The sequence below is a fragment of the Schistocerca nitens genome, chromosome 11 (assembly GCF_023898315.1).
Source record: "Schistocerca nitens isolate TAMUIC-IGC-003100 chromosome 11, iqSchNite1.1, whole genome shotgun sequence".
NCBI classification, from domain to species: Eukaryota; Metazoa; Arthropoda; class Insecta; order Orthoptera; family Acrididae; genus Schistocerca; species Schistocerca nitens.
Window position 1 is genome coordinate 122,836,160 of NC_064624.1, and position 14,153 is coordinate 122,850,312.

General features: G+C 41.7%; 1 protein-coding gene across 2 annotated transcripts in view; it reads left to right on the forward strand.

Annotated features, from left to right (window-relative positions):
* Nucleotides 1–14,153, forward strand: part of LOC126213297 (uncharacterized) — an 86,808-nt gene that overhangs the window by 47,205 nt on the left and 25,450 nt on the right. For both annotated transcript variants that reach the window (XM_049940973.1, XM_049940972.1), the window contains one exon: nucleotides 13,464–13,810. In XM_049940973.1, coding sequence (XP_049796930.1) covers nucleotides 13,464–13,810 — 347 coding nt within the window. The remainder of the gene's footprint in view (nucleotides 1–13,463; nucleotides 13,811–14,153) is intronic.

Here is a 14,153-nt window from a genome sequence, read left to right on the forward strand (position 1 = left end):
CCGAGAAAAAAAATGTGTTGCATTACTTATTGAACTGCCCTCGTATTTCATCTAGAGGTTGAATGAGTTACTCATTGCTATAAATTAATGTATCCCAGTATTGGGAACTCCTATGGGAATTCCTGGTACAAATATTTAGAGAGCCGGCGTTTGAAACTTACTGTAGAAAGATTCTGCTGCTGGATTAAGTTCACAAAGGTAATAGAAATTAGGGCTCATAGGGAGGTATATAGACATTTGTTTTATCTGTCATTCTGTCTGAAGTGCAACAGGAAAGGAATTGACTATAGTGGGGCGCAGGTAAGACGGCAGCTGAGTGAAGTGTTCTGGGCAGAGGGGGAGGGAGAATGCAAATATGGAACATACAGATGATAATCCGAAAACAATCTAATTGACACACTCACTCAGTTATTTCTAGAATTATTACAATCAAAATTAGTATCTATGATTACAGTTTTAACAAATTTGCAGTTACAAAAGTTAATTTCAGTTTAGTTAGGTTGCAGTGTGGCATACATGATGAAATGTAAATACTCATTGATCATTCAAAATAATAAGTATTCAGTGATTACACCTGAAATTTGTAGAATATGCAGTTGGAACAATATGTCTTAATTTAATAATGAATTCTTTTCCAGCGTTACTAACATTTTTCAGTGTATTGTTATTTTCACCAAAATAACTTGTTGTTTCAAGAATACAGAAGCAAAAACTAGCTGCAGAAACATTCACAGCCTATAGTGGCTGTTCAGACATACACCACAAGAATCAGAACAATTCTCACAACCTGGAATATACAAGATTAACTGTTAAGATCACCAAAATTTTATATTTGACAGGCGGGAAGAAAGATTATCACCCAGTTTAAAGAACACTCGACAATAACTGACAGCAACACCTTCACCTCTTCTACACACTTAAGAGGATACAGTCACTAACAGGATTTTAAAAAAAATTGAAAATATTTTTGTGTCTTGCTTAATGCTCCTATTATTTGGCTACAAAATGTCATTTTATCATTCAAATTTAATGACTAGTTTCTGAGTTATTAATTTTTCTATGGTGCCTGGTAACTAAGTATATCGCCCATTTGTGTGCTGTCTTGCCGAGCACAAACTACAGTACAGCAAGTATTTGTGTTTGACAGATATCCTTATTTTGATTGCAAGAGAGAATTATTTTTTCAATATTTGTCAGTCCGTCTGCGTTGCTGACTATTGTTTTTCAAATCCTTCATGTTTGTTGTTTATGTTTATGTGATACAAATATAATGATTTAGTGTGTTTTTGTGAACAGTTATAAGTAGGATGGGTAGAATAAAGAAGTTTGGGTATAAGCTCAGGTTTAATGGGAATAAATATATAAAAATAAGCAATGAAACTTCCTGTTACAGACCGTGGCGGGGGATATTGAATGCAAAGTCATCCTGAGTGTCTGCCTCAAGTAAAAAGCTTCTAGATGCTTCCTGTTCCCAAGAATGTCTAAGCAGTCAATAAGTGTCCTGTATAAAGATTACCTTGGGGGATGGGGGATAATAAGGCTTATCAAAAAGTCATATAAGATACACCATACTGGCCTACAGTCAAAATTAATAGACTGGAGTGGATACTGCATGTACAGTAAAGGTATGTAGTGGAAATAAGTTAGGTGATAAACGGGGGCTAAAATAGCTTGAAATAGATAGGATCTAGAAATATTATGATATGAAAATTAAGAATAACTGCAACAATATAGATGCAATCAGAAGAGTTATCTGGGCAATATCCTTTCATAAACTTCCAGTGGGTGAGAAACCCTATGGGGACCTGACAGCTGGTGCAAATACAACAACCCATGTACAGCTTCCAATTCTAGAAAACTATCCTACTTACTGAAACTTCCTGGCAGATTAAAACTGTGTGCATTAGAGCACTTGCCTGCGAAAGGCAAAGTCCCGAGTTCGAGTCTCAGTCCGGCACACAGTTTTAATCTGACAGGAAGTTTCATATCAGCGCACGCTCTGCTGCAGAGTGAAAATCTCATTCTGGAAATATCCTACTTACTGCCAAACCCATTTTCAAATACCTTAGCCAACAAGGGCTCTCAAAAAAGTATGTCCATTGTAAAACTATTGACTCTGAATGAAAATTTGAATTCAGTCATTGGGGAAGACTATCAAAAACTGTTCTTGTTAGAAAAAAATACCAAAGCTTGGTGTTCCCGATTCAGTGATTTGGTACAGAGCTCACGTGTCAAAATAGACTGAAGTGTAAAGACTCTTCGAACAAAGGTCGGTATCAATACTGAAAGCGGACGGTAAAGTATCGACATGGAAAGTATCCGTTTTGCTTAAATTTCTTCAGGAAATGCTGCTAAGGAGGCCAGGATAGCCAGAATAAGAAATAAAAAAGGAAAATAAAATAAAGAGGATGAAGCTAAGCCATAGTATAGTCCTGGAATGAAATGTTTGAAATGTACATGTGTATGGTAGTTACATTAGTTTTTGGTATGTAATACTTTAAAACAGTTTTTCTCAAAACTCTGTTTTAGATATTCTGATACACATTTCTCAGAAACTAAGAAAGATAAAGATATTAAACTTTCAGTATCTCTTATAAATAAAATAAAAAGGTGCCTGTTGTGACTGACACCAAGAAAAAAATTACAAGCTCCAAGCATTTTAAAAAGTATCTCTCTCTCTCTCTCTCTCTCTCTCTCTCTCTCTCTCTCTCTCTCTCTGTGTGTGTGTGTGTGTGTGTGTGTGTGTGTGTGTGTGTGTGTGTGTTTACAAGGGCTGTTCAATAAAGAATGCTCATAATTTTTTATGGTCATAATTTCTCACACTAAAATTTAATCTTATGATATTCTGTTAGCTTAATGTGCAACAAACACGCTGTTGTAGTTTCATTGTCGGGGCTCCTGGTTCCTGCCAGTGAGAGTCAGGTGAGGACAGACAATTTCAGTAGCGCCTACTGCTGCAATGGAGATAAAACACGAGGAACAATATGCCGCTTTGAAATTCTGCTTTCGTCTCAACAAATCTTCAGCTGAGGCCTACACAATGTTACAGGAGGCCTATGGAGGATCTGTTCTTCCCTACAGCACAGCTCAAAGCTGGTTTAAAATGTTTAAAGAGGGGAGACAATCAATTTCAAAGGAACGTGGACCTGGTGCTCCACTTACTGCTCATATGGAAACATCAACGCTGCTGCTATCATTGTGAGAGAAGATTGACGAATTACCTTAAGATCACTTTCTGAAATACTGATCATTTCATTGGGTGCCATCCACACGTTGGATAATGTGCGAGCCAGGGCAGCAGTTGAACATTTTCTGTATCCAGAAAGGCCCGTACAGGACCTGCAACATGCAGTCGTGCATTATCCTGCTGAAATGTAGGTTTTGCAGGGATCAAATGAAGGGTAGAACCACGGGTCGTAACACATCTGAAATGTAACGTCCACTGTTCAATGCGAACAAGAGGTGACCGAGACGTGTAACCGATGGGACCCCGGTTGATACGCCAGTATGGCGATGACGAATACACGCTTCCAATGTGCGTTCACCACGATGTCGCCAAACACGCATGTGACCGTCTGATGCTGTAAACAGAACCTGGATTCATCCGAAAAAATGGCGTTTTGCCATTTGTGCACGCAGGTGCGTCGTCGAGTACACTATCTCAGGCGCACCTGTCTGTGATGCAGTGTCCAGGGTAACCGCTGCCACGGTCTCCGAGCTGATAGTCCGTGCTGCTGCAGACGTCGTCGAACTGTTCGTGCAGATGGTTGTCGTCTTACAAACGGCCCCATCTGTTGACTCAGGGATTGAGACGTGGCTGCACGATCCATTACAGCCATGCGGATAAGATGCCTGTCATCTCGACTGCTAGTGATACGAGGCCTTTGGGATCTAGCACGGTGTTCCGTATTACCCTCCTGAACCCACCGATTCCATATTCTGCTAACAGTGATTGGATCTCGACCAACGCGAGCAGCAATGTCCCTATATGATAAACCACAATCGCGATAGGCTACAATTCGACCTTTATCAAAGTCGGAAACGCGATGGTACGCATTTCTCCTCCTTACACGAGGCATCACAACAACGTTTCACCAGGCAACGCCGGTCGACTGCTTTTTGTGTATGAGAAATCGGTTGGGAACTTTCCTGTTGTCAGCATGTTGTAGGTGTCGCCACCGGCGCCAGCCTTGTTGTGAATGCTCGGAAAAGCTAATCGTTTGCATATCACAGCATCTTCTTCCTGTCGGTTAAATTTCACCTCTGTAGCACGTCATCTTCGTGGTGTAGCAATTTTAATGGCCTGTAGTGTAAATTGTTTCAGTAATACTGTGCTTTAACAGTCGCTCACATAATTTTAGTTATTGAACATTGACTGGAATATGAAATTAATTTTAGTTCCACATTAGTGTTACAGTTTACAATTAATTTTAAATTTAATTGACATAAACAATGGACTACTCCACACATCCCTATTTTCATCACTTATTACTAAATTTTCTAGACTCAAGTTTTGAATGAAAATGAAAATTAATCAAAATTGAGCATTATCTATGCACAACTAAAAGATAATGTGAAGGTTGAAGAGAGAAATTACTAATATGAAATATAGGTGTATACATTAGTTTTCCATTTTGAATTGTGCAGTACTACTTTACTCTGGCAGTTAACGTTAGGTGGTTTAAAATGTTTAAAGAGGAGAGATAATCAATTTCAAAGGAAAGAGGACCTGGTGCTCCACTTACTGCTCTTATGGAAACATCAACGCTGCTGCTATCATTGTGAGAGAGAATTGACGAATTACCTTAAGATCACTTTCTGAAATACTGATCACTTCATTGGGTGTCACCCACACGTTGGTGACAGAAAAATTATGAAGATACGTGTTTGTGCATGATGGGTTCCGAGACTGTCGATTCCCGAACAAAAGGACATTTGCGTGTAGATCTGCATGCAGTTAAAGTTGGTGTCAGAGGAAGATCTAGAGTTTCTTTCGAATGTAATCGCTGCTGATGAAACTTGGCTGTCATTTTGATCCTGAGAGCAAATAGCAAAGCTCGGTGTTGAAATCTCCTTCATCAGCAACCCCCAAAAAAGCAAAAGTGGTCACTTCTGCTGGGAAAGTTATAGTCATCTCATTCTTTGATATTCGTGGAGTGGTTTATCAGCACGTTGTACCTGCATACACACCAGTAACGGGACAATTCTACAGGGATCTCCTGAAAACATTGTCAGTCCATATCGGGCGCAAAAGACCGCATTTCTGTGAAACAGGCTTGATGCTGCACCGTGATAATATATTGCCAATGTTGTTGCTGAATATCTTGCAAATATCAACTCGAAGTGCATCCCTCACTCTCCCTATAGTCTGGATTTACCCCCTAGACTTTTTTCTTTTCCCTAACATGAAGAACTTCCCCCATGAACCATGGACCTTGCCGTTGGTGGGGAGGCTTGCGTGCCTCAGCGATACAGATGGCCGTACCGTAGGTGCAACCACAACGGAGGGGTATCTGTTGAGAGGCCAGACAAACGTGTCGTTCCCGAAGACGGGCAGCAGCCTTTTCAGTAGTTGCAGGGGCAACAGTCTGGATGATTGACTGATCTGGCCTTGTAACATTAACCAAAACGGCCTTGCTGTGCTGGTACTGCGAACGGCTGAAAGCAAGGGGAAACTACGGCCGTAATTTTTCCTGAGGACATGCAGCTTTACTGTATAATTAAATGATGATGGCGTCCTCTTGGGTAAAATATTCTGGAGGTAAAATAGTCCCCCATTTGGATCTCCGGGCGGGGACTACTCAAGAGGACGTCGTTATCAGGAGAAAGAAAACTGGCATTCTACGGATCGGAGCGTGGAATGTCAGATCCCTTAATCGGGCAGGTAGGTTAGAAAATTTAAAAAGGGAAATGGATAGGTTAAAGTTAGATATAGTGGGAATTAGTGAAGTTCGGTGGCAGGAGGAACAAGACTTTTGGTCAGGTGATTACAGGGTTATAAATACAAAATCAAATAGGGGTAATGCAGGAGTAGGTTTAATAATGAATAAAAAAATAGGAGTGCGTGTTAGCTACTACAAACAGCATAGTGAACGCATTATTGTGGCCAAGATAGACACAAAGCCCATGCCTACTACAGTAGTACAAGTTTATATGCCAACTAGCTCTGCAGATGATGAAGAAATTGATGAAATGTATGACGAGATAAAAGAAATTATTCAGGTAGTGAAGGGAGACGAAAATTTAATAGTCATGGGTGACTGGAATTCGTCAGTAGGAAAAGGGAGAGAAGGAAACATAGTAGGTGAATATGGATTGGGCGGGAAGAAATGAAAGAGGAAGCCGCCTTGTTGAATTTTGCACAGAGCATAACTTAATCATAGCTAACACTTGGTTCAAGAATCATAAAAGAAGGTTGTATACCTGGAAGAAGCCTGGAGATACTAATAGGTATCATATAGATTATATAATGGTAAGACAGAGATTTAGGAAGCAGGTTTTAAATTGTAAGACATTTCCAGGGGCAGATGTGGATTCTGACCACAATCTATTGGTTATGAACTGCAGATTGAAACTGAAGAAACTACAAAAAGGTGGGAATTTAAGGAGATGGGACCTGGATAAACTGAAAGAACCAGAGGTTGTACAGAGTTTCAGGGAGAGCATAAGGGAACAATTGACAGGAATGGGGGAAAGAAATACAGTAGAAGAAGAATGGGTAGCTCTGACGGATGAAGTAGTGAAGGCAGCAGAGGAGCAAGTAGGTAAAAAGACGAGGGCTAATAGAAATCCTTGGGTAACAGAAGAAATATTGAATTTAATTGATGAAAGGAGAAAATATAAAAATTCAGTAAATGAAGCAGGCAAAAGGGAATACAAACGTCTCAAAAATGAGATCGACAGAAAGTGCAAAATGGCTAAGCAGGGATTGCTAGAGGACAAATGTAAGGATGTAGAGGCTTGTCTCACTAGGGGTAAGATAGATACTGCCTACAGGAAAATTAAAGAGACCTTTGGAGAGTTGCTATTTAGAGAGTAAAATAACTGATGATGGTCGAAGTAGAGAGGATATAAAATGTAGACTGGCAATGGCAAGGAAATCGGTTCTGAAGAAGAGAAATTTGTTAACGTCGAGTATAGATTTAAGTGTCAGGAAGTCGTTTCTGAAAGTATTTGTATGGAGTGTAGCCATGTATGGAAGTGAAACATGGACGATAACCAGTTTGGACAAGAAGAGAATAGAAGCTTTCGAAATGTGGTGCTACAGAAGAATGCTTGAAGATAAGGTGGGTAGATCACGTAACTAATGAGGAGGTATTGAATAGGATTGGGGAGAAGAGAAGTTTGTGGCACAACTTGACTAGAAGAAGGGATCGGTTGGTAGGACATGTTTTGAGGCATCAAGGGATTACAAATTTAGCATTGGAGGGCAGTGTGGAGGGTAAAAATCGTAGAGGGAGACCAAGAGATCAATACACTAAGCAGATTCAGAAGGATGTAGGTTGCAGTAGGTACTGGGAGATGAAGAAGCTTGCACAGGATAGAGTAGCATGGAGAGCTGCATCAAACCAGTCTCAGGACTGAAGACCACAACAACAACAACAACATGAAGAAACACCTTCGTGGAAGGCATTATCAATCATTAGAAGCAGTTGCGAAGGAGATTTTGAACGAAGTCTCAAAAAATGGTTTCCAGCATGTACTTGAAAATTGGCGGAAATGCTGGGACAGGTGCATCCCATTAAAGGGTGCCTACTTTGAGAAGGACCATCAAAATTATGAGGATGAGTAAAGGTATGTTGTAAAAAATTAATCATGATCATTCTTTATGGAACAGCTCTTGTAGAACAAAAAACTTATATCTCATAATATACAATTTTTATACAATTTGAAGATGGTGTTTCATCTGTGTTCTGTAAAAGTTTATTTTCAAAGTGCACCTCAAGTTTCCTCATTTTAACATTGATTCCATATGGGAATTCCTTTGTGAATGTGTCCCTTTAAGATGCAAATTACAAATCACATATCATAAATCACTACACAACCTGCACAAAATAGAGAAAGGTAAAGTCATGGTCATGATGGAAGATATTGAAATGTAAATAGATCTAATGAACCAGTTGGACAAAGTTTTAAATGAACTAAAATAACTATGCAAATTCCTAGACAATTTTGTGCTATCTATCGCAAAATGTCACAGAGCCATAGAGACCACAGTCATTGTTATAGTCATGAACATGCGGAAGAAGATCGTATAACTATACAATGAATCATCACTGTCTCATTCTGACAGCATAATTTTCATTCCTTTTTCGTTACATGGCTATAAAAGTGCAGTTTTAAACATTTGTATGTTCAGATTTGTAGAGTTTATCCACACATTAAAAAAAGTTTTGCATCACCTCAGTTCTGAGAGTTCTGGAACCTGTACAGAAAATTGGAATAGAGATCAACATAAACATCATTTCCACCCTTTTTATTGCTCATGAAAACCACACATTGCATGTTGTACCACCATACAGCGAGACCTTCAGAGATCGTGGTCCAGCTTACTGTACACACTGGTACCTCTAATACACAGTAGCACATCCTCTTGCATTCATGCATGCCTGTCATGCCTGTATTCGTCGTGGCATACTATCCACAAATTCATCAAGGCACTGTTGGACCAGATTGTCCCACTCCTCAACGGTGATTCGGCGTAAATCCCTCAGAATGGTTGGTGGGTCACGTCATCCATAAACAGCCCTTTTCAATCTATCCCAAGCATGTTCGATAGGGTTCATGTCTGGTGAACATGCTGGCCACTCTAGTCGAGCAATGTTGTTATCCTGAAGGAAGTCATTCACAATATGTACACAATGGGGGCATGAATTGTGGTCCAAGAAGACGAATGCCTGTCAATATGCTGCCGATGTGGTTGCACTATCGGTTGGAGGATGGCATTCACGTATCATACAGCCATATTGGTGCCTTTCATGACCTCTAGCAGCGGCGTTCAGCCTGACCAGGTTTCCTCTAAACATGTCTCTGATGATTGTCTGGTTAAAGACATATGCGACACTCATTGGAAGAGAACACGATGCCAATCCTGAGTGGTACATTCAGCATGTTGTTGAGCCCATCTGTACCACACTGCATGGTGTCGTGGTTGCAAAGATGGACCTCACCATGGATGTTGGGAGTGAAGTTGTGCATGGTGGAGCCTATTGCGCACAGTTTGAGTCGTAACACGACGTCCTGTGGCTGCACGAAAAGCATTACTCAACATGGTGGTGTTGCTGTCAGGGTTCGTTTGAGCCATAATCCGTAGGTAGCGGTCATCCACTGCAGTAGTAGCCCTTGGGCGGCCTTAGTGAGGCATTTCATTGACAGTTCCTGTCTCTCTGTATCTCCTCCATGTCCGAACAACATCACTTTGGTTCACTCCGAGACGCCTGGACACTTCCGTTGTTGAGAGCCCTTCCTGGCACAAAGTAACAATGCGGACGTGATTGAACTGCGGTATTGACCGTCTAGGCATGGTTGAATTACAGACAACCCGAGTGGTGTACCTCCTTCCTGGTGGAATGATTGGAACTGATCGGTTGTTGGACACCCTCCGTCTAACAGACACTGCTCATGCATGGTTGTTTACTTCTTTAGGTGGGTTTAGTGACATCTCTGAACAGTCAAAGGATCTGTGTCTGTGATACAATATCCACAGTCAACGTCTGTCTTCAGGAGTTGTGGGAAACAGGGTGAGGCAAAACTTGTTTTTGACGTGTGTATGTTGGCTTTATTTTATTTTATTAATCTTACTACTTTTATGTCCATATGACAGAATAACACCAGTTATGCACCATCTGTGTACGTGTATAATCGGCATAAGATCTCTGCAACAACTAATTAAGAGTAACTGAGCTTACATTTCAAATTTTTGACAATTAGATATTACAGTCTAAGCACAACAATGATGAATGTTAATTAAATATACACAGAAGCAAAATCTTGTTTGGTGAAATTACCATGACAACCTTCTGTGAAGTAATCTATAATTTTCATAGCATATCATGAGAGCTGATATACTTAAGAATTAAGTAATGCTAATACGTTGTGTATATGACGCTCCTATTTTACACACTTGAAAATGTCGTAGGACTGAAATTGTGCAATAGTACAACAAATAAATAAAATGACAGCTGAGAGCAATATGAAATAATTTTAAAAAATTACAAACTTCTATAATTTTGATTGGTGCACATGTCTTCATCATAAATTATGTGTGAATGGTAAGTACAGTAATGTTTACATAACTGACAACTTGTGCTTTTACAAATGTGACAAAAGAATTACAATGGGTGTTCAATAAGTAGTACAACGTCATTTTTCCTGAAAGCAGGTTGGTTTTATTCAGCATTGCAATACGCCATATTATTCCCCATTCTTCTGGCTAGAGGACCCTGTTTTTCAACATAATGTCCTTTCAGTATGATAGCCTTATGCCACCTTACTGGGAGGCTTGTATACGACTCTGATTGTTGTCAGAGCAAATCTTAGTGCACCAATAACTTCCTCATCATCTACGTGTTGCTTCCAACGGAATGCGTCCTTCATTGGGCTAAACGAGTTGAACTCGGAAGTTGCGAGATCTGAGCTGTAGGGTGGATGAGGAAGAACAGTCCGATGATGTTTTGTGAGCTCCTGTTGGGTGCACAGAGTTGTCAGGCTGTGTATTGTCCTGTGAAGAAGAAGTCGCTTGCATTCTCAGGGTAACAAAGAAGCTGAAGTTGTTTCTTCAATTTCTTGAGGGTAACGCAGTACACTTCAGAGATGACTATTGCACCACCAGGTAGGACTAATAGAGGAGATAGAGAACGTCCAACGAAGAGTGGCGTGTCTTGTCACGGGGTCATTTAGCTGGCGAGAGAGCATTACGGAGACGCTAAACAAACTCCACTGGCACACATTACAAGAGAAGTGTTGTGCTCCACGGAGAGAATTACTATTGAAATTCCGGGACAGCACTTATCAGGAGGAGTCGGACAACGTATTACTTCACCCCACATACATCTCGCGACCACGAGAACATTCGAGAAATTAGAGTCAGTACAGAGGCTTACCGACAATCGTTCTTCCCACGCACTATTCGCGAGTGGAACGGGGTTGGAGGGATCAGATAGTGGTACCGAAAGTACCCTCCGTCACACACCATGAGGTGGCTTGCGGAGTATGATGTAGATGTAAATAATAAAAAAAAAATTCATTAATAATTTATAGTTACCTTTGGTGCAGTATTAACAGGACCTGATTTCTGGTTTCTAAATAACCCGACACACTTGTACTTCCTAGTTTTCTATTATTTTCTTCAGATGCAAGCTGAGTTACAGAGATTCTGACAACCACGCGGAGACTTGGTCTCAGTTATTGACGATCACTACTCAATGGCGTGTGCCACCTACATGTTTACGAAATATCTAATGCTCAGCTCACTATGATATACTGTTGTTTCGATTAAATGCAAATCCATTTGCTATTTTACACCAGTTTCATGTTATTTGGTACATTGTAGACATTTAGCATATTCAACGTACAAAATAGCATTAATATTACTAAATTTTAAATATATTACATTACTTTCCATTTTCCTGAATAGGTATTGTACACTACTGGCCATTAAAATTGCTACACCAAGAAGTAACGCAGATGATAAATGGGTATTCATTGGACAAATATATTATACTAGAACTGACATCTGATTACATTTTCACACAATTTGGGTGCATAGATCCTGAGAAATCAGTACCCAGAACAACCACCTCTGGCCGTAATAACGACCTTGATACAGCTGGACGTTGAGTCAAACAGAGCTCGGATGGCATGTACAGGTACAGCTGCCCATGCAGCTTCAACATGATACCACAGTTCATCAAGAGTAGTGGCTGGTGTATTGTGACGAGCCAGTTGCTCGGTCACCATTGACCAGACGTTTTCAGTTGGTGAGAGATCTGGAGAATGCGCTGGCCAGGGCAGCAGTCGAGCACTTTCTGTATCCAGAAAGGCCCTACAGGACCTGCAACATGCAGTCGTGCATTATCCTGCTGAAATGTAGGTTTAGCAGGGATAGAATGAAGGGTAGAGCCACGGGTCGTAACACATCTGAAATGTAATGTCCACTGTGAAAAGTGCCGTTAATGCGAACAAGAGGTGGCCGAGATGTGTAACCAGTGGCACCCCGTACCATCACCCCGGTTGATACGCCAGTAAGGCAATGACAAATACACGCTTCAATGTGCGATCACCGCGATGTTGCCAAACACGGATGTGACCGTAATGATGCTGTAAACAGAACCTGGATTCATCTGAAAAAATGACGATTTGCCATTCGTGCACTGAGGTGTGTCGTCGAGTACACCATCGCAGGCGCTCCTGTATGTGATGCAGCTTCAAGGGTAACCGCAGCCACGGTCCCCGGGCTGATAGTCTGTGCTGCTGCAAACGTCATCGAACTGTACGTGCAGATGGTTGTAGTCTTGCAAACGTCCCCATCTGCTGACTCAGGGATCGAGACGTGGCTGCACGATCCGTTACAGCCGTGCGGATAAGATGCCTGTCATCTCGACTGCTAGTGATACAAGGCCGCTGGGATCCAGCACGGTGTTCCGTATTACCCTCCTGAACCCACCGATTCCATATTCTGCTAACAGTCATTGGATCTCGACCAACGCGAACAGCAATGTCGCGATATGATAAACCGCAATCGTGATGGGCTACAATCCGACCTTTATCAAAGTCGGCAACTCGATGCTACGCATTTCTCCTCCTTACACGAGGCATCACAACAATGTTTCACCAGGCAGTGCCGGTCAACTGCTGTTTGTGTATGAGTGATCGCTTGGAAACTTTCCTCATGTGAGCACATTGTAGGTGTCGCCACCGGCGCCAACCTTGTGTAAATGCTCTGAAAAGCTAATCATTTGCATATCACAGCATCTTCTTCCTGTTGGTTAAATTTCACGTTTGTAGCACGTCATCTTCGTGGTGTAGCAATTTTAATGGCCAGTAGTGTAAATTGTTTCAGTAATACTGTGCTTTAACAGTCGCTCACATAATTTTGATTATTGAACATTGAGTGAAATATGAAATTAATTTTAGTTCCAAATTAGTGTTAAAGTTTACAATTAATCTTAAATTTAATTGACATAAACAATGGACTACTCCACACATCCCTATTTTCATCACACATTATTAGACTCAAGTTTTGAATGGAAATGAAAATTAATCAAAATTGAGCATTATCTATACACAACTAAAAGATAATGTGAAGGTTGAAGAGAGAAATCACTAATATGAAATATAGGTGTATACATTAGTTTTCCATATTGAATTGTGCAGTACTACTTTACACTGGCAGCTACGTTAGGTGGTTCTGCACACATTGCGAATCTACCGGCGGATGTCGTAAAGGTGCAGTCTGTCGGCAGTGGTGTGCCTGCGGCAACTGTTCCTGAGCACGGGGGCGGCGGTGGGCCTGTTCGTGGCGTGCGACTACGCACTGTGCGACGGGTACCGGTGCCGCGGCTGGGAGCGGGACGGCGGACGGGAGCAGGACGAGGGCCCGCCGCTGGGGCGCGGGCTGCGCGCCGCCTGGCTCGTGGCGTACCTGACGGGGCTCACCGTCTGGACGCTGGTGGCGGGTGCCCTGTCCGAGGGCGGCGAGCGGCCGTCCACGCCGGGCGCGGCACTGCTGCACGCGGGTCGCCTGCACGCCACGGCACTGCCCCTCACGCTCTTCCTGTTCGTTCTGGAGCTCGTGCCGGGCATCGCTGGGGTGAGTGCGAAGAGCTGAGTCTCTCACCCCACCTTATAATCCTTATAATCGGGTTGCGTCGGTTTTGTTTTGCTTTTCTTTTTTCTCTGTCATCCAGTTCCTTCTAGTCAGTTTTTTCCGCTTATTATTTCCTCGCCTATTCTGTGTAGAACCTCATGCTGTCAAAACCAATTATTTTTTTATTTACTGGTTTCGGGAGAATGACGACAGGCAAAAGTTAGTAGAGATTCGCGCTGCTGTAAAAAGAGCAATGCGCGAAGCATTCGACCACTACCACCGTCGTACCTTAGCAAAAGATCTTGCTGAAAACGCAAGGAAATTCTGGTCTTACGTAAAATCCGTG